Below are 22114 nucleotides of genomic sequence, written 5' to 3' on the forward strand. Positions count from 1 at the left end.
CTATGAACTCCATACACCCAGCCACCAATAGCAATGTCCAGGCATGGCAAGTTGATGGTGGCATATCACTTCTTATATAGATCTGCCTTTTATTTTAGATAGATAAGACAAATTTTCATTACACTTAGGAGTGAGTATGTGGGTAAATGTGCAATGAAAATCTGACTCTGTTTCCTATATGGTTTCTCATTGGGTAGGTCAAAGTACAGTTAAGGACTATTCTTCTCCAACACCACTGCCAATGTCTACTTTCTTTAATCTTTTAATATGTGCTGCTACCCTTCATTTGAAATTATCATTTTCTTGCTCTAGGTTCCAAATATGTACCACTTTGATTTGACCTAGGCAATGAACAGGCACACTTGAGAAAGCCAGCCTACTTACTGGAGATACTAATAGGAGATTTTCCACATCCCTAACATATATTTCCCAGAGTGTGACCGCCGGCGGAGACTGGAAGGAAGGAAGGTGATACAAGCTCTGCCTACAACCTGGAGATCCATCTATTTCCCAAGTTCATAGCCCTCTATTTTGCGTATTTTTTCTCTCAAACCAGAAACATACACAAATCTACAAATGCCTTGAAAGAGTCACCATAAGTTAGAATTGACTTGATGACACACATTTTTATTATACTAAATACTTTCAGAAACCTGAGATCAAATCAGTTCAGTCCACCTCAAACCAGCTTGACCCCACATTTTATAGCAAATATTTGGATACAAATCAAACTGGATGTAATTTGCACACTCCAAGTTTAAAGATGAGATGAAATAATTTGAACTAGATGTTTAAGGAAAATAAAAATTAAATGAAAATATGAAAATTGTGGACAGTTCGGGAGAACACAGTCATAAAGAGTGGATGTTATTAACAAGTAATAATTTCCAACTTTGGGAAATGTTAGGAGGTCTAATGGAGGATAAAACTAAAAAGAAGTTCTCCAAAATGCAGATGACATTTTAGGGAAATATGGAATGCATAGGTAAAAGTTATTCTGAGAAAAACAGTATAAAAAAGGGAAGAAAATCTGGAAGTGCTGCAAATAAAATGACTACAAGGAGAACTTTAATGGAACACTTTGATTGAATTCCAGCATTGAGCAGGGGGCTGGACTTGATGGCCTTGTAAGCCCCTTCCAACTTCACTTTTCTATGATTCTATACAAAGCAGTATTGTTACTACAGAAACTGAAAGTTTCAGAATTTTATTTGATAGAAGGATAGACCTTTTCACTTGAAGCAATGCTAACGTGCCTAGTACAAAATAACTGAAACAGATGTAACTCCACAGATGATGTTTCTCACATATCCAAGTGTTGCATCATGAATTTTTGGGACAATTTTTTCTGCACTATGCATAAAAGGGTGATGCACAGTCTGAGGAAGTGGGATTTTACTCAGAAAAGCTTCCGATTTATGTGATATTTTAGTGGTTCAATAAAGGTAACACCTAACTCCGGCATTTGTGTAATCCTGAACCACATCAGCCTTTTCCTAATTCCAACATGAATGCTGTATATCCTAAGGACTACAATAATGATCATTTATGTCATTGGTTACATACAAAGTCAGTATCCTAGCAAGTATTTGCTAAATAGAATGCCAACGCAGCAATGAGAGACCACACGGCTTGTATAAGCAATGTCACTGCTCACACCATAATCTCCATGAAAAAACCTATTCGTCACTTGTGCAAGCAAAACAAATCCCACATTATTACACCAGCAGGACCTTCTTGCTCAATGGAAATCCAACAAGATACTGGCCACAATGTCTAAGTATCCTGCATATAAGTTAAATAAGCAGGAAGACAATATACAGCCTTGTCGTACTCCTTTCCCAATTTTGATCCAATCGGTTGTTCTATATCCAGTTCTAACTGTTGCTTCCTGTCCCACATATAGATTTCTCAGGAGACAGATTAGGTGGTCAGGCACTTCCATTTCTTTAAGAACTTGCCATAGTTTGCTGTGGTCAACACAGTCAAAGGCTTTTGTGTAGTCAACAAAGCAGAAGTAGATGTTTTTCTGGAACTCTCTGGCTTTCTCCATAATCCAGTGCATGTTAGCAATTTGATCTCTAGTTCCTCTGCCCCTTCAAAATCAAGCCTGTACTTCTGGGAGTTCTTGGTCCACATACTGCTGAAGCCTGCCTTGAAGGATTTTGAGCAAAACCTTACTAGCATGTGAAATGAATGAGGCTATCTGCTACCGTGCATTAAATAATTTCCTTCCACTGGTGTAACTATGCAACAAGATTTTGGCTTTCTAAAGCAGAAAGATCTAGTAATTTATTGGGGGAACACTAGCACATAACATTTATTTCATAAGTAAAATTAAGATTCAAATGTTACTGCTACTAAGTGATATACAGGCGTACTTCAGTTTAATGCGTTCTCCAGGACGTTTTACAATGCGAAAAACTCACAAACCAAAACGTGGTTTCCCATAAGAATGCATGCACAGGGTGGCGCTATAAACCTCCTGGGGCAATGCAAATTTGCTTTGTATTGTGTAAAAAATTTGTAAACCAAGGCATTATTTTCAATGGATTTTCATTCGTAAACTGAAAATTATGTTAACCGAGGTGTTCGTAAACCAAGGTACCACTGTAAACAGTTGCGTCAGCTATCTGGGTCCTCAGGATCTTTACTAATGAGAACTGAGAAAAAAATAAGATGCTTTTTAAAATGACTAATGGTAAACATAATTTTATCTTCAATCTTTTTTACGTCAAATTAAATATAATGTATTTCATCTACTTACCGTAGCTTTATCAAGTACTTTAATTGAATATGGCTCAGCCACATTGTGTTTCCTTAGTGCTTGTTCCAGCTGCTGTAGAGGTGGACACTCCCATTTTCCAAAAACCACTAAATCAATATCACTGTAGTAAATAAAAACAAACAGATTCCTATTTACAAACTTTGATATTATACATCCCTGAAAACGGAGCAAAGTGTGCTGATGAGAACAATGAACATCTATTACACAATTTGGGAGGATTTAAGATCCCCCAATGACAGTGTAATACATATAGGCAAAAACTGTTACATCAGAGCCTCAGCCTAGAGTATGCTGCACAAGTCTTGCTGGAATAAACATATACATATTTCAATAATGAGAAAATATCCTTCATACATATCTAAGGATGTGGAAGAAATAAATTTTAATCCACAAAAACCCTTACTAAAACAACTATCACCATACTACTGTTTCTTATTTGTTTGCTTTTTGTGAAACAGATTAACATGGCTCTCTCTCTCTGAAAACTCATGTTTTCCAAGCTTCTTGTTTTATCATATGATCCAATAAAGTGATTAGACTGCTGGACTGGTATTTAAGAGATTCGGGTTCCAATTCACAGTGAGATATGAAACTCATTATGTGATCCAAGACTAATCACCTTTTCACACTCAAAGGCTATCCTTTTGAGTATATAGCAAGTTGCAGCACTACATGCACTGCCTCAAGTTTACTGGAGGAAAGATAGGATATAAATGTAAATCATCCTAATCTGTGTAAAATGTATAATTCATGTTGCCAAATTGTTTAATTGGTTTTAATAAGGAATTAAGTAAGACATTTGGATCTTAATATACATAACTGGTTCTACTTGTATTACAGCATGTGCTGTGTTTCCCCGAAAATAAGACAGGGTCTTATATTGATTTTTGCTCCAAAAATGCATTAGGGTTTATTTTCAGGGAATTTTTTTCATGTACAACAATCTACATTTATTCAAATATAGTCATGTCATCTTCTGGTTGCTGCACAATGGTGGAGGGCGGGGCTTCACTTAAGTGGGGCTTATTTGGGGGTAGGGCTTACGTTACGAGCATCCTGAAAAATCATACTAGGGCTTATTTTCAGGTTAAGTCCTATTTTTGGGGAAACGGTGTAAACCTAATATCTATAAAATAATGGTTAAGACAGATTTATTTCATGTATACACATGCATGCACATTATTTTCTACATATTCATACTATTTCATTGAAGACTGCAAATTATGGAAGGCAGCAAATGCCAACAAATAAAGGAACAATATTCCAAAGTGCTAAATGCTCCAGAACTACTTAATATGTGCTCAATATTCATACATAGAGCTGAAATGATCAATGTCCCAGACAATTCTGGTTAAATTCAGATTTGGCTATGAACAAATGTTTTAATTCCTTTCTGCTTGGATTATGGCAACTTACTCTATACGTGGCTGTCTTTGAATGGTTTCTGGAAATTTTGCATATCTTATGCTTCATCAAGTCACTTAGAGTGAAACTATAAATTAATAACGTCCAAAAGATCCCATCCTTAACTGCCACACTCAGATTTTGCAGACAAACAGCTGTGAATTCCTTCATTAGGTCTACCACTTTCCCTACTACCTTCAACTTTTCCTAACATTATTATCTATTCCATTGAGTTTTGTCTTCTCATGATATGTCCAAAGTACAACAGCACCACTGTAGTCATTTTAGCTTCTATTGAGAGTTCAGGTTTGATTTGACGTCGAATCCACTCATCTGTCTTTCTGGCAGTTGATGGTATTTCTGAAACTCTCCTCCAACACCATATTTCAAATGAACCGATTTTCTTCCTTTCAGTTTTCTTCACTGTCCAACTGTCACATCTGCATGTAGTAATCAGAAATACCATCTGAATGAGCTTCACCTTCATCTCCAGTGGCACATACTTACTCTTAAGGATCTTTTCTGGTTCTTTCCTGGCTGCCCTTCCAAGTCTTAGTCTCCTTTTGATTTTTTTGATGTAACTTTCATTTTGGTTAATGACTGAACCAAGGCTCATGAAATCTAACTATTGCTTTACTCTCCCTCACTAACCTGCTTGGCACTTTCTTCTTCAACATTCATCAATGATCCTTTCAGTTCATTGCTATTTTCTACCAACAATGTGGTGTCATGTGCATATTCTGAGTTACTTATGTTTCTTCCTCCAATTTTCACTCGTCCATCTGAATCTAATCCAGTTTTGCATATGATCAGAAACTTTAGCTTGTCCTAAATGTTGCAGCCAAACTGTTGACATGGGCCAATTACAGGCAGCATATATCTGTTCCACTGGCTACTCATCTTTTGCCAAGCATAATTCAAAGTATAAAGCTTTATATAATTTGAATCAGAACTATTTAAAGAATCATATTTCTTCATACGAAAACCTCTGGATTTTAACATTTATAGGAGAGGCTTATCTTGGTTTGGCCACCTTGAAAAGCATATCTGATGAGGAGATGAGAGTGGCTTTCTGCTGATCCCAGACTATGAAACTCCCTTCTAAGAGAGACTACCATGGCCTCCTTCCTGCTAGCCAACAAACAAACTTTCTTTGCAGGCAACTGAAGAACTGCTGGAAAAGGAGTTGCAATGGATTACTCTCTCCTGATGTATTTTACAATTATTTTAAATGTATGGTTTTAAATTAGCAGTCCTTTAATATTATCTTAGCTGCATCTTAATAATTTACTTCCCAGAATCCTGTATGTCACATCATAACATAAAACTGTCCAGAAGCAACTTTGCTGGGCTCTATGCAAACATGGATTGAGCTAGACAACTGCATAATTTGTCAAGCAGTTCCAGTTATGGCCACATGCAATACACAGAACTGATTTCTGCTTTGGGGATATTACAGCTATCACTTGAATAACTTTGGAGTTATACAAGTGTAGATATTAACATTTCAGACACTGCATGTTAGCACGATCTCTTTCTTAATCACTTTGTATGCTGCTTTTTGTCTACTGGGTGAAAGGGTGGGATAAATCTGTTCCTCTTTAAGGACAGTGATGGTGAAGATATGTTAAGACGTCTATTGCACACTATACTCCAGCTAAACCTACATTCATGTAACTTAAGTAATAGTTAATTATCTTAGAACTCACCTAGTTGGCAGATAAAGTCCTGTGCTAAAACTTCCAAATATCTGAACCTGAAAAAGAAAAACATAGTCAGTACTGTTTTACTGTTGAGATACCAAACTTGGAAAATCTCAAAGAAATGTGCTTTGTCTTAATCTGCAGAAATGTACACAAAGCACTTGCTGATATCTAATTAAACCAGATAATTTAATCAAACTAGACTTGTACTTTTTCCATAAGATTGAAATAGAATTCTGCCAGTTTCACATGGCCCTTTTCACAGCCCCTACTCACCTCCCCTGATATCCATCCATCCATGAGAATTCTATCCAAATATGAGAATTATACCTCCAGAAAGTACAATTCTCCTTTAACCAGTGTGTCCACCCTTTACTGTTTTTCTTTTTTTAAAAAACAACTACAGTTTTAAAAATCTGGAATTGACCTCTGCTTTCATTTCAGCTCAGTGGTTTACTGGCTGCAGAGCCAGAGGTTGGGACTTCAATCCCCACTGTGCCTCCTACAAGAAGAGCCAACCTTTGTAATCATGCGCAATCATACGTATAGTCAAAGACAAACTGATAGCATCTGCATAGTCCCTGGATGCAACCTGAAGAAAGAAATGGTAAATCACTTCTATGTACTGTATTCTCTAATTAGAAAACCCTGGAAGGGGTTGCCATAAATTGGAATTGAATTGACAGCATGCAATAATTATTAAGTTAGCTTCACTCTGAGAGACTGATGTAGTTCACTGGGTAGAAAATCTGCCACAGAATATCCAAGGGTATCTCCTACTATCTATGAGGGCTCCTCCCATATGAGAACATGCTGGTGTGGTCCACAAGTTATGCTACCTCATCAACATGGTCTGCCAATCAGAAATATTTCATAAACTCTTTGCTGCAATGTTCACGACTTCCCTTTCATGGTTCCATTTAACCAACTGAGATCTCCTCTCCATCTTGCTTAGTACTGAGACAGCATGTGCCCAGATCAGATGGACAGTGCAATACTGATTTTACTTGAAGGCACTGACTAATTGCCATTTCTCACACCCATTCTAAGAGAAGGGTAAATGAAAAACAAGAATGCTGCTCTGATGCAGTGTTTCCATCCCACTGTAAAAAATGTAAATTGTTTTTATATGGCTGTTTTAGAAAAAAAAGGGTGAAAGGATTGTTTGTAATCTTCATGAAAAAAAAATCATATTCGTATATGAAGGTGGTGACTATACAATACTTGGGTATTGTATATCAGGGTACATATTTCAAATAAACAGAGTCAGAAAGCACTAAGTTTCATACAGATTGTAACAAGGTGGTATAGCGCTGAGGCAGAACTCAGTTCCTCTTATTTGAGGAATGTATATAGCTGCCCTGCTGTAGAATCAGAAAGAAGTTAAGGTAGGAAACAGAACACTAGTTTGGGATATACTCACATCAGCCACAGGCCAAAGATCTTTGATGACAGCTTCTATTCTTTTTACTACTTCTTTTCTCATAACTGCTTCTTCAGGACGAGGAGACATAAAGTCATAAAAATCAATTATTTCTTCATGGAGCCTAAAGGAGAGAAGAAAGAAGTAAGCAGAAACAAAGAACACACTTCTAGAGTTAATCTCATGACTAATCTGCGATTTGAAATAGGGTTTCCAAAAACCTAGTAGACATTGTATTATACTGGGATTTTATTTTCAAATAGTTTTTAGAAACTTAATAAAAATGAATGAAAGATAGCTATATTTCACAAGCCAAATGCTCTTCTATGGTTCTAGGATTAGAAAGTTGCTCCTAAATTATGAGATCCATAGTTAGTTCAACACAGTATTTTCCGTTGGTTTATTTATAATCTTAGAACTGAACTGTAATAATAAGAGTAACTGTATGAGGTTCTACAGAACTGTAGTTTTTATTCCACACAACACAAAATGTGCAACCTTCATCATTAAAGATTAGATGCTACTAAAAGTAATCACTAGAGACCAAATTGCTAACATGTGCTGGATTATGGAGAAAGCCAGAGAATTACAGAAAAACATCTGCTTAATTGACTACACGAAAGCCTTTGACTGTGTCGACCACAACAAAATATGGCAACTTCTTAAAGAAATGGGAGTGCCTGACCACCTTATCTACCTCCTGAGAAATCTATATGTAGGACAGGAAGCAACAGAACTGGATATAGAACAACTGATTGGTTCAAAATTGGGAAAGGAGTATGACAAGGCCGTATATTGTCTTCCTGCTTATTTAACTTATATGCGGGATACATCATGAGAAAGCCAGGACTGGATGAATCCCAAACCGGAATTAAGATTGCCGGAAGAAATATCAACAACCTCCGATATGCAGATGATACCACTCTGATGTCAGAAAGTGAGGAGGAATTAAAGAACCTCTTAATGAGGGTGAAAGAGGAGAGCGCAAGAAACAGTCTGAACCTCAACATCAAAAAAACTAAGATCATGGCCACTGGTCCCATCACCTCCTGGCAAATAGAAGGGGAAGATATGGAGGCAGTAAGAGATTTTACTTTCTTGAGCTTCATGATCCCTGCAGATGGTGACAGCAGCCCCAAAATTAAAAGACGCCTGCTTCTTGGGAGGAAAGCGATGACAAACCTCAACAGCATCTTAAAAAGCAGAGACATCACCTTGCCAACAAAAGTCCAAATAGGCAAAGCTATGGTTTTTCCTGTAGCGATGTATGGAAGTGAGAGCTGGACCATAAAGAAGGCTGACTGCCGAAGAATTGATGCTTTTGAATTCTGGTACTGGAGGAGACTCTTGAGAGTCCCCTGGACTGCAATGAGAACAAACCTATCCGTTTTGAAGGAAATCAACCCTGAATGCTCACTGGAAGGACAGATCCTGAAGCTGAGGCTCCAATACTTTGGCCATCTCATGAGAAGACTCCATGGAAAAGCCCCTGATGTTGGGAAAATGTGAGAGCAAGAGGAGAAGGGGACGACAGAGGACAGGATGGTTGGACAGTGTCATCGAAGTTAACAACATGAATTTGACCCAACTCCGGGAGGCAGTAGAAGACAGGAGGGCCTTGTGTGCTCTGGTCCATGAGGTCACAAAGAGTCGGACACGACTTAACGACTAAACAAAAACAAAAAGTAATCAAATTTACTTTTGAGTAAACAAACTCAAGATTCTACCGTGAATCGATGCATATTTGTTCACATTTATTGCACATTAACCGGTCTTCTGAAACCCTCTAGTTTCTCCTACTTTCTAAATTTAACTGTAAGTGCCTTGTGCCTAGAGCCTGTTCTTATTGCTTACAATCTTCCACAAAACACCATATAGCACTTTTACTGCTATATAAATAAACAGAAAATATATAATGGGGACCAGCAACAAAACACTACTTTTACAAAGGGTTCTTTTCAGTGTTCCAGTCATTCAGTGACATCCTTTACCATTATTCCACCCTCCCTACTAAACTTGCAAAATTGCTTTTTCAATGTCTCTCTTAATAGACAACTTATATCTCATGGGCACTGAGCACATTCTCCTTCCTGCTTCCTACCGTGGGTTTTCTTGCACTTTTGCAAACCTTGAAGCTCACTCAACTCCCAATCCCTCCTTTCTTCTGCATGGACAGGACCATTTTTTCTATGTAAAGATCCATATTAACCTCTGTACTTCAAAAATAGAGAAAATGACAGCATGTATTCATTCATCTCTGTAAGAATGTCTGCAAACTAAACTGATGAAATCTGTAGTTTAAAAAGTCCTGTGAAATGTCTAGCCATATACTGTACTTCTCTCCAACTGTAGTGATTATGTAATTTGGAAAAAATGCAATACCTAGAAAAACAGCTTGTGTGCAGGCAGTAAAATAAACAAACCGAACTGAACTGAAATTCAGTTTGGTGAATCCTCACAATTACAATGAATAAACAGAATTCTATGAATATTAAATGCTTTAGCATTAAATGAACTGACTTAATATGAAATAAATTAATTATGATTTATATTTAAAAGTTTCTAACTACATTCTAATTTCCTCACTGTACTCGAGAACAATGATTTTGGGATATAGCACTTTCGAAAACAATATAGTTCGTTCTTAAGCTAAATATTATATAGTAATACTCAAACTGACTCACAAGGGGAAATCTGAAATCTTTCTTTCTTTCTTTCTTTCTTATACTTATACTCCACCCTTCTACCTAAGAGAAGCCAAGGTAACTTACAATATTAAAACAAACAATATTCAAAACTGTAAAACAAACAAACAGCAGCTCCATTTTTAAGAACCTCACTTAGGCAACCAGTCACTAAGAAAAAGCCCATCTGAAGGGAAAAATCTTTACTAACTTATAGAAAGACAGCAAAAAGGAAATGCAACTAAGCTTCAGAAATTTAAGATCATAAAGACCATGAGCTATTATCAAAATAAATTCTAGATTCTGGTTATCGAAATTATATTTGGATTAGATGCCCGAGTAAGGAATTGATCACATGCCACTGTAAAGTACTCTGCGGCTGATCCTGATGTTTATTATGTTAAACATTCATAACGTTGTGCCATACATTCTATAATATCTGTTTGAAAACATTTCTGTGTTAGAAATGCTGTTGAAACAATATGTGATCAGTCAAATGCAGGACTTCGCTGTTATGATAAGATGGGAAGACTTACATGATAAGTGTATTTTGTTTTATTACTAGTTTTTAACTTTTGTATATTTTAATACTATAAAAATGCTTGGAACATTTTTATAAAGAGTCATTTAACAAACTATTCTTATTATCACTGCCATCAAAAGAAAATTGTTTTTCATTACTCGCACAAGCCCTAAAACATGCTGGACAACCATAACTTAAACATTAATGGCAACACAAAAATGCTTTTAAACAAAGGCATGCTAAATCAAGTGCTACAAAAGAAAATCTTGGCGGCAGTCCAGGCTAAAGAGAAAATTACCTATAAAACTCAAAATTCATACCATGTAAACCTTCTCATTTAAGTCTATAGTTAAGATACAGTATATGTATATCAGGGTATCAGGTGAGGTACAGAAGAGAAATGGAGAGAAGGGCAAGACAGGGAATTCTCTGGTGAAACCCCTCTCAGCTTATAGGAACAGTGGAGGGAGGATATCTGGGAGTACTTCTTGAAGAATTTCTCTCCTTGCACTATACAGAAACATTTCAAGAGAAAGGAAAATAACATTTTCCCATTCCCTTCTTTCCTAACCACTAAGCCTATTAGAATTGTAAAATGCTTAGGCTTGAGCACAGAGGTTCTCTAAATACCATATATAATACAGCAGAGAAGTGCTAGGCCTTCACCCATTCCTTCAGACACGCCCCACTTTTGTGACGTCTGAACAATACTGCAAGACTTCTCTTGCAGGAACATGGTAACCTTGATCAATAATAGTTTTTAAAGATGTTGAGGATACAAAGCAATATTTTGTTGCTGGTCCACTTGTTATCATTTGCTCCCATTTTGCCAAAGTGTTTCAATTTACATATTTGTGTCTTTGAAGCAAAGTAGTAGAACAAGCCTCTTTAGCTTCAAGTGGGGCGAAGGCATATCTTTGTGTTCTTGATCACACAAACAACCCAATACCTACATTGAAGGGTTCTGGCAACTACAAGTATTTAATTTGCTACTAAAAGCCAGACAAATCATATGCTCTAATCCTTACTACAGCCCTGTAAGGAGGTGGTCAGTATTTTCCCTGTGCCAAAGAATCAGGGGAGAGTTTTTTTTCCCCCTCACCTAGAGCATAGGTTCTTAACCTGTGGTTCACAGACTCCCCCCGGGGGGGCTGCAATGTCCTCACAGGAGTTTTATGAAGAGTTGAAGAAATGTTATCTTTAGCAGTTAAAATAGAAAGAAAGAATGAAAAAAGCATGCAAGAAAGAAAAAGGAAATGGTGGCCAATTCACACCATTACTAAACATATGCCATTGCTTTAATCGGTGCAAGGAGGAAACATCAACACTTCACTGCTGCCCCACAAAACTTGCCACTGTTTTAGTTATATCAGATTTCTTGTCTGGGAGTACGAGCGCAACATAAAATTATCTAGACCTCCCTTGAAATTGTTGCAGTATGGGCTGGAGGAGATCCTTCCGAATAGAAGGCGCACTTTAAGAGGACATCAGCAGCAAGGGCAGGCTCAATTAGCAACTAGCAAAACCCGATATCTACCTTCTAGTAGTCTAGATCAGGGGTCCCCAACCTCTGGTCCATGGCCCAGTGCCGGTCTGTGGTCATGGCAGGACTGGGCCGCAGAGACAGATCTTCCCCCCCGCATGCATTCCCCCCACGAATGCACAGCCTGCCCACATGCGAGTGCACCCCACCCACCCACAAGCACAGCAGGGTGCCCCGCCCCCCCACAGACCCCACCCTCCCCCAACTGGTCCACGGTTCAGAAAAGGTTGGGGACCACTGGTCTAGATGGAAGTACATTAAACCTAGCTGACATAAAAGCTTTCCTAAATTCGGGGGTTGTTATTTTAAATTGATAATTAGGCATTCTAAATGTGTTATTCCTAAATACACTAAGTTTGTCCAGCACTGCTAAATGTTCTTGGAGTGATATTTGTATTATTGCACTGAATTTTGTAACAATACATTTTGGCTGAGTCTCAGAATGAACTGCTGAATTTGAAACGTAAAAGAAATGATGCTGTTGATGAGGGTGCATCCTGTTCAAAGCAAAATGAAGCTTCTTCCAGTCATCTTTAAAAGTGTCACTGTTATAGCAAGGAATATCTGTCAATGTGCCCGTTCATGGGAAGGTTGTTGTAGGTAATCACCCAATATCCTGAAAAGGACAAAAACTGATCCCACAGATATAAATACTCAACTATCCCACAAAACTACATCAGAGCGAAGACAGAGTTCTGAGTCCTGTCCTCTGAAGATGCCCGCCACAGAGACGGACGAAACGTTAGGAAGAACAACCTTCAGAATACAGCCAAACAGCCCGAAAAACCTACAACCACCATAGGATTGCGGCCGTGAAAGCCTTCGAGAATACGTTCATGGGAAACTTTAAATAAATATTTAATGCACTCTAGGGTTTTAAATCTTGAGTTAAGTCTTGGTGGTCTGTGGTAACAAGAGAAATTTAAAGGAGGTTTGTGGTAAAAGAAAGTTTAAGAACCACTGACCTAGAAAGTTCATGATGAAAGTACAACTTGAATTGCAGAATCAGTGACTGAAAATGCAGTAGTGCTTTATTTTTCAATGAGAATTTTCCATTTCTAAAAACACATTATTTCACAGAATGATTTCTTAATAAAGCCACCAATATAATAATCCTAACCAAAAACTAGGTTATAATTTCACTTTATTGGCTGCACAATTTAAATAAAAACCAACGCTAAAATTCTTATTTTGTCTCAGAATACAAATGAAAATAAAAGCAACATTTCAATACATAAAGTCTTACTCTCTTTCATGATTTGGGAAAGGTGGAGCTGTTTGAAAGAGATATGTTAATTTATTAGTGCTTTCTATGGCTGTGGAAAAAGTCATAACAATAGCTAATAATAAATGTGGTATACAGTAATTATAATGAAGTAATTAAAGGAAAGAAGAGAGGAAATTGGTAGATTCAAACACTGTTGTGGGGGAACAATCATAACATTAGAAGAATGAATATTTAATATTGTATAGAAACTGTCCTGAAAGAGTACAAGTCATATACAAAATTTAATATAACAAAGGCTGCTTCCAGTCATACTGCTACAATTCAAAAATGAATTGCTGTAAATTAAGAAATCTCCATAGACATCATATATTCACATCAAGCTGCATGACAGCATGCAACAGATAATGTCAACAGATATTTCTTAGCTTAAAGCAATCCACTTTCAAAGCTACACATTTTGCACAACAGGATTTCTGCCATTGTATATCTACTCCATTTTTCTCCTAGCAGATCTTTTGTGATAAACAAAAAAGAGTAAAAGAAAATGGGAAATCTAGAGGGCTTATACATAGAAGGTGCCACTGTCTGACCAGACCTCTCATAAAATTCTGGGTTCAAGGCAGGGTGATTATATAATAATAACCTCACCTGGAAGTACCATAGAACAGGAGTACCCAACTCCTGGTCCATGGACCAGTTCCGGTCCATGGCCTTGCCAGGACTGAGCTGCAGAGACAAATCTCCTCTCCCCCCCACATGCATGCACACCTCTCCCACGCATACCCCTCCCACAAACGCACAGTTGCTCCCCTCCACTAAATCAGTCCATGAAGGCAAAAAGTGCCCTAGAAGAAAGAAACAAAATTCAAAATGACCTTGATAGGACGGAGCAGTGGGTCAAAAACAACAAAATGAAATTCAACAGGTATAAGTGCAAAGTACTACACCTTGGAAAAAGAAACAAATTGCAGTTACAAGATGGGGGATATCTGACTCAGCAAAACTATGAGCGAGAAGGATCTTGGAATTGTCGTACCCTGTTTCCCCGAAAATAATAATAGGGTCTTATTTTTGCTCCCCAAAACACAGTAGGGCTTATTTTCAGGGAATGTTTTATTTTTTTCATGTACAACAATCACGTTTATTCAAATACAGTCATGTCATCTTCTGGTTGCTGCACAATGGTGGAGGGCGGGGTTTCACTTAACTGGGGCTTATTTGGGGGTAGGGCTTACGTTACGAGCATCCTGAAAAATCATACTAGGGCTTATTTTCAGGTTAGGTCTTATTTTGGGGAAACAGGGCAGATCACAAGCTAAATATGAGTCAACAGTGTGATGTGGCTACAAAAAAGACAAATGCTATTTTAGGCTGCATTAATAGAACTATAGTTTACAAATCATGCAAGGTGTTAGTCCCCCTCTATTCAGCACTGGTTGAGACTCACCTTGATTATTGTGTGCAGTTCTGGACACCACACTTCAAGAAGGATGCTAACAAATTGGAACAAGTTCAGAGGAGGGCAACAAGGATGATCAGGGGGCTGAAAACCAAGCCTTGTGAGGAAAGGCCGAAAGAATTGGGCATGTTTAGCCTTGAGAAAAACAGACTGAGGGCTGATATGATAGCACTTTTCAAATACAGTGGTGCCTCGCATAACGAGTGCACCTTTTAACAATGAATCCGCATAGCGATGCAGATTTTGCAATCGCTAATGCGATCACATACCGATGTTTGAATAGGGCAAAAATCGCTTTGCGACTATCAGTAAGCATTTCGCTTACCGATCTTCGCATTGTGATGTCGGGGGAACAGCTGATCGCCGGTTCCAAAAAGGCCGCCGGAACACCCAAAATGGCTGCGCGCAGCGTTTTTGCGCCCTGCCCTCGCTTACTGAGGGCGCGAAAATGGCGGCCGGATGGGGAAACTTCGCTCAACGGTGAGTTTGGTGAGTTCCAATGGGCTTTTCCGTTCCGTTTAGCGATGTTTCCCCATAGCGAAGGTTAAGCCAGAACAGATTAACTTCACTATGTGGGGCACCACTGTATTTGAAAGCCTGTCATACAGAGGAGGGGCACGATCTCTTCTTGATCATCTTAGAGTGCTGGACACGCAACAATGGGCTCAAGTTAAAGGAGCCAGATTGCGGTTGAATATCAGGAAAAACTTCCTAACTGTTAGAGCACTAACCAGTTACCTCGGGAGTTGGTGAGTGCTCCAACACTGGAGGCATTCAAGTAAAACATAGATAATCACCTGACAGATATGCTTCGATTGTATTCTTGCACTGAGCAGGGGGTTGGACCTGATGGCCTTGTAGGCCCCTTCCAACCTCACTTTTCTATGATTCTATGTACTTGCACTGGTAGTACAAAGTCTTCTGAGAAAAATCTACTTCAGGAATCTCTTAAGTAAATAAATAAAGACTTTATTTTTGTTACATAAAACACCTGAAGTAGCTTTCTACAGATTAGCTTTCTACAGTTCTACCACTAGTTCAAGAATGGATATACTCATTTTTCCAAAACCACAAATGGACTTCTGCCTACTTCCAATTCAGATTCTCAGTTTTGGTGATCTGCATGACCCCTGAAGGAAACCAGATCTAGCAAAACTGGCCACTTGTGAATTATTTCATTGCACTAGGTTTCTGAATAAGATACTTTTTAGACATCTCTAAATATATCTTCTTTTTCAGTCATATTGCAAGTTTATGTCCGTTTTTAAATACCATAGCTTTAAAACTATTTAACACAAAACAAACACCTTAGAGGAAAACACTGAACAATAAGCCTGAATTGTTGTAAATGTTGGCTTATTGGTAATATATATCATCACTTTTTGCCTTCTGCCTTCCATTTTGTCTCTTATGCCAGCCAGCAAGAGAAACTAAACAAATTAAGCAAACTCTAGTACAGACTTGATTCATATTAACTCCAAATTGGAATTCTTATCTTGTTACTCTCCTAAAAATCCAAAATCTGAAGTCCAAGTTTGTTCTTGGCCAATGACTTGCCAGTTTGTTTGGGAGCAACAGACTACAAATGCCAAAACAATACCTAAACAAAATTTCACTAGAGGTTTCATCCTTTATGCCCTGACTGACAAAGAGTGAGAGCAGATAGTGTTCATTTAGTACACTGCTTATTACAAATATGCCAGAGTGTTCTTCAATTTGAGCTTACTGTTATATGCAAACTTGTCCAACATGTCTCTCTCACAATGGGGCAACTGGTATTTATGCAGGGTTTCCATAAGGATCCAAAGCATTCAACCAACAGCAGTTTCTGTGAACAGAACTGGAAAATCTTTGAACTCAATTAAGCCATAAAGAGAAACAGAGTGCTATGCATTGCTAAGGTTGTCTGTACTTCACAAAATATCTTGCTTGTAAAGAATCAATTAAAGTGTAATTAAAGGGGAAAAACTGAAGTGTGGTAAACACCCTTGTTGGTGAGTCTATAAACTTATCCTTTAGCAAAAAAGGAACAATTTCAAGTAGTTCTACCAAGATTTGCTTCTGTATGGGATGTAACCAAGAATCAGTGCAAGTGGTTCTAAGGTAAAGGTTCCCCTTGACAATTTTTGTCCAGTCGTGTTCGACTCTAGGAGGCGGTGCTCATCCCCGTTTCCAAGCCATAGAGCCAGCGTTTGTCTGAAGACAATCTTCTGTGGTCACATGGCCAGTGCGACTTAGACACGGAATGCTGTTACCTTCCCACCGAAGTGGTTCCTATTGATCTACTCGCATTTACATGCTTTTGAACCGCTAGGTTGGCGGGAGCTGGGACAAGCGACAGGAGCTCACTCCGTTGCGTGGATTCGATCTTATAACTGCTTGGTCTTTTGACCCTGCAGCACAGGCTTCTGCGGTTTAGCCCGCAGCGCCACCACGTCCCTGGTGGTTCTAAGAGACACTGAAATTGATAGCATTCCACTAATTTCAGTTGAATAAAGTTACACTAGTGAGGTAGGTGAGAAAATAACAATGACATAGAGTGCATAGTTCTTTGGATTTACTAAAACAAGTATGTCAATAGTTCAGTTTTTTTGTTTCCCTTATCAATTTGAATAATGTAAGAGAAATATATACTATTGTCTTCTTTTTGTATCTATTTAAATAAACATAATGTCCACAGAAATCTTTACCATTTGATTGATTGCTACATTTACAAATTTTAAACAGCCCTTTCCCCCCCTAAATAAATGATGTGAACTCAAATGACTATTACAGAAGAAAGTTAAAATGGGGGTTTATTTACCAAAAAATATACATAAAATGCTACATGAGATCATATTTTACTTATAGCACTGGAAAGTTTGCCAGTTCAAAGTTTTCCAGAAAAGTCACATCACTGACCATTATACTAAGCCAGCTCAAAATAAGCATCTTAGGCAGTCCACCTTAAAATCATGAGTAAAATGGTCCAGCTCCTGACCACAGGCTTCTGAGAGAGCAGGTCACTTATAGTCACCTTATTTGTATTTTTCCTGTTTAAAGCAGTACATCCACTGCTTTAAACAGGACTTGGACCCTGCACTACCTCAGCACTGCAAATTTCAAGTGCATCCTGAATATAACATCCTGGACGCCTTCGGGAACCTCACAAGCAAAGTTAAGTGGATAGTATCCTCCTCCTTCCGTTGGCTTTTAAACTAAGATTTCAAAAGACAAGGTGTGGTATGGTTTTGTCATTAACTCACTGGATGCTCTCAGGCAAGCAAACGGTCTCTTAGGGCCAAACTAAACATGAAGTGGGGCTCGCCTGCAGTTTGTTTAAATAAAACTTAAATATAATGGGGCGGGGCCAGCAGGAAGCCATCATTCAAAGCAGCACCACACGCTAGGGGAGGGCTCGGATCTCCCGTTTTGCATCATTTCCCTCGTCAGTTGCTGTTCCCCTCTAGTGCAAATACGGGGGACGACACACGTAAAGAGGAGGGCGACCCTCGGGGGGGGAACACTTAACCTTCGCAGGGCAGCCCCATCCTCCCAACACAAACGCCCCCCCCCGAAGCTAGTTTTTTATTTAAAAATAAGCACCAGAGGCGAGGCGTTCGCCGCCCTTCTGTCCCATTTACTTCGGCCTTCAGCTTGCAAACCTGCACAAGGCGGAGAGGAGTGCCCTGCGAAACCCCAAGACTCACCCTTGTATGCCGGGGCTATACGGCCTCGTCTTCCAAGGCGTGCCCAGGGGGGCGAGGTTGCACCCGGCCTGCGCTGGGGAGCAGGGGCCGCCGCCGTCGCCAGCCGGGCCGAGCCCATCGCGGCCTACAACGCCGCTCGACAGCAAGTAGTTCATGCCATACGTGCTGGCCTTGTTCTCCCGTTTCCTACGGCCCGGGTGGTACTGATGGTGGTAGTGGTGGCGGTGGTAATGATGAGGGGCGGCGGCGGCGGCCGAGGGCCTTAGGCTCTGCTGCCCTTCGTCCTCCTCCTCCTCCTCCTTCCTGGCTCCTTTCCGCGGACCCTCTTCGGCCGAGCCCTCCAAAGCTTTGCAAGCGGCGGGGGAAGGCGGCGGCTGGGGTGTCCCAGGTCCGGCCCGGCCGCAGGTCGAGGAAGAAGAAGAGGAGCCGCCGCCGCCGCCGGGGCTGTCCGCGCCGGACTCGGAGGACGAGAAGGAAGAAAAGGACGACGAGACGGAGGGCGACTTCTGCAGCAGCAGCAACCGCGGCGTCCGCCTCTCCGCCGTCTGGGCCGGGAGAAGGCGGAGCAGAGAAGAGGGCTTGGAGGAGACCGGCTGAGGCGACGAGGGAGGTCCGGCGGCGGCGACGGAGGCGGCTTCCGAGTGAGGCGTCGTGCTAAAGCGGCAAAGGGAGTAACGGGCCGGAGCTGTTGGCGGGAAGGAAGACGGAGCCGACGACGACGACGACGGAGAAGAAGGCGAAGGCGAGGAGGAGGAGCCGCCGCCGCCGCCGCCGCCGCCAGCTCGGCCCTGAGAATTCTCCCAGATTTGCATCCAGAGCGCATTGGCGGGGCCTTTCTGTTCGGGCTGGATCCAGGCCACGCGGGGATCCATCCATCCGCCCGTCCCGCCTCAGGTTCTTTCCAGCCGGTTCCGACGGCCTGTCAGACACACGCGTGGAGAGGCGACGGCAGCAACATCTGAGGCGGGGCGCGTGGGGGTGGGTGGGTGGGGGGGAGGAAGAGGCGGCGCCAACGACCCGAGTGTTGTACAACGGCCTAAAGCCAACCCTCCACCCCGCCTTCCCTGACCTCTATTGCGCGTGCGCAAGGGAAGGGCTCGTGGCAGCGGTCCGTGGTGCCTGAGCGATGGGGGAAGAGAATGAATACAAGCGCGCACTAGTAGTACACTAGTTATACACCGGCAAGACGCTTGGTTTTTAGGACGAAACTTTCTGGTCCCTTCGGATACTAATTTTCTACTCCTCTCCTGAAGCTCAGCTATATAGCATTTTAGGACAGCCGTGGTGGGAAAGCAGGTGCCAGCAACAGACTGTCGGGGAAAACAGAAAAGTGGTTCCTCCCTCCCCCAAGCTTAGGTCTGATATTTTAAAGCATTATGTCAAAAAATTTTGAACAATTCAAATTAGGTTGCCCTCCTATTATTAGTTGCTCGGGTGCTGTGCTATATAGTGTCTCTTTGGTTTAGTTTGGGAAACCTCTACAATAACAGAATATGGTTGGGGATGTTTCAGCAGGAAGGTTGCTTCTTTTGTCATTAAATTTGTACTGTATAGGTTTTCAGTTCGTCGTGATGTGGAAGGTTTCTGCCAGGACTCCTGAACCAAATCTAAAAGGGTAGCGCACCAGTGTGAACAGAAGTTGCCGAGTTCTTATTGATTTGATAATATACGGGATCAGATCTTGGTGGATGTGGCAGCTGGACTTCTAGCTGTAATGACTTGGCCATCCTGAGCATCAGGTCAGAATATGACCTGATGTCCTCTGATGGTGATAGAGGGTTCATGCACCCAAAATCTGACTCAGGACTGGTCATGAAAGGGATAGTGAGTCATCAAAAAATGATTATTAGAGTTCAAAGTTTTGGAGTAGGAATTATCAGTCACAGTTTCTTTCTTTTGATCTGCAGAAAGTTAATACTGTACCTCTTTCCCTTTGTTGGAATGGAAGTTGATCTAATGCGTTTTATCCATTTTCTCTGAGGTATTTGATCTACTGTTACATTTAGATAATAATTGTCAGAGATCAAAAGTGTGATGGCATTTGTCTTTGGCTTTTTTAGCTGTTATCTTTAACTGAGGTAGTAGGTATGTAGAGTGGTAGAATATACCAGATGGGCGGGATATAAATCGAATAAATAAATAAATAAATAAATAGATAAATAGATAAATAGATAAATATGAAGGACATCCTTTGATACTGTACTTTGAATCCAACTGTGCTTATGATCTTGAGGTTAGGCACTCCTGGAGAGCTTCAATTTCAGCATTGTTTTGCCTTAGAAGATCCTGACATTGAGTGTTCTTGGGATCTTCAGTTCCAAGTGGGTTCTGGTGTTGGTGATTTGCTCAGTGAGGAAGAGGACACTGAAATAGACTTGCATTTGTATGTTGTCGGTTTCAGACACTGGCCTCCCTGTTGCTCTTTCCTGAGTGTCACCGATCTGGAAGGGCGAGACATTGTCTTTTGATAGTTGCCAATTGAGACTGGAGATCTTGAAACCCACTGGGATGGAACATGCTTGGTATGGTGTGATTGTTTATGAAATATTTTGGATTCGGGGGATTTCAACCCTGAATGCTTGTAATGTTTCCCCAAATTCAGCAATTTCTGTGCTGGCATTCTGTAGGCCATAAACTGATGAGCAAATGGTGCTGACTTTGGTAAATGCTTAGACTAACCCCAGAGAGAGTCTAAAGTTCTCCCTGCATCCCCTGGTATTCTAAGAAAGGTGGTAAAAATGCATCTATGGACCAAAATAAAAACATGACATGGCATTGAAGTAGTAGGACAAAGGATACACAGCCTTCCTTGTTATCCCTTGTGAGTGGTGCAACTTATGAAGCCTTTTCTATTTTGGAGACCTCTCTTTTATTGTTGATTGAGATTTGGAAGAAGAGGGATGTGCTTGATCCTGAAAGGTAGACAGACCCTGCTCTTGTGTAACCCTGGGGCTGTCAGAGTGGCAAGCCTGCTGCACTAGTTGTTTCCATTTCAGGGAGCGACTAAAGATCAGTGAAGAGGCCTGTGCTTGAGACATCTCATCCTTTGAAACAGATCCTAAAAATATCAAGTCCCCATGTTCCTTGCCTTCTGGAGAGCATTGTTGGGGTGAAAGTTGAGAAACCGTTGCCCCATGGGTTTTCGACTTCTGATAGTTTGTTTTTTTAATATGGCTACTGTCTGAATAGGTAGCTTTTTCCCCTTCTGAACTGAGCACAAAGTTGACTTCATTACTGAGGTTGACTTTGGTATTCAGGCTACTTTCAGTGTGGCTGATCTGTCTTCAGAACCAAGGGCAGATGTTTGTTGAGCAGCTTCTACTGCTTGGGACGGTAAACTACCCAAGCTTTTTTTCAACTGAATTACCTCATAAGTACTTGCTTGGATGGCATTTTACAAACCAAGACTGTAGAGACCAAGGTTGCCTTTGGGTTTGATAGTGTATTGCTTGGAGGGACTTCTTCCAAAAGTAAAACTTCAGCTGAGGCTGTGTATTCTTGATGGCTGTTTTATTTATTATTTGTTCATTCATTCATTCAATTTGTAAACTGCTCCCATTAGTGTCATGGCACTACTCTGGGCGGGTTACAACACATTGTGATCCCATCCTGTGTCTCTTACCTCCTTTACTGTGTTTTTCTTCAAAGAAGAAGGCAGTACACCAAAGTC

The 22114-nt window shown here is 40.4% G+C and overlaps 1 protein-coding gene across 4 annotated transcripts in view; it reads right to left on the minus strand.

The window, feature by feature from the left end:
- Positions 1 to 19421, minus strand: part of TENT4A (terminal nucleotidyltransferase 4A) — a 56687-nt gene extending 37266 nt beyond the window's left edge. For all 4 annotated transcript variants that reach the window (XM_078392567.1, XM_020795589.3, XM_020795587.3 and 1 more), the window contains exons 1-4: positions 18445 to 19421; positions 7319 to 7442; positions 5902 to 5948; positions 2768 to 2888 (exon numbers count right to left, since the gene is read on the minus strand). In XM_078392567.1, the coding sequence (XP_078248693.1) occupies positions 2768 to 2888; positions 5902 to 5948; positions 7319 to 7442; positions 18445 to 19316 (1164 nt within the window). In that variant the 5' untranslated portion in view covers positions 19317 to 19421. The remainder of the gene's footprint in view (positions 1 to 2767; positions 2889 to 5901; positions 5949 to 7318; positions 7443 to 18444) is intronic.
- Positions 19422 to 22114: the final 2693 nt, after the last annotated feature.

The sequence above is a fragment of the Pogona vitticeps genome, chromosome 4 (genome assembly GCF_051106095.1).
Source record: "Pogona vitticeps strain Pit_001003342236 chromosome 4, PviZW2.1, whole genome shotgun sequence".
Lineage (NCBI taxonomy): Eukaryota > Metazoa > Chordata > Lepidosauria > Squamata > Agamidae > Pogona > Pogona vitticeps.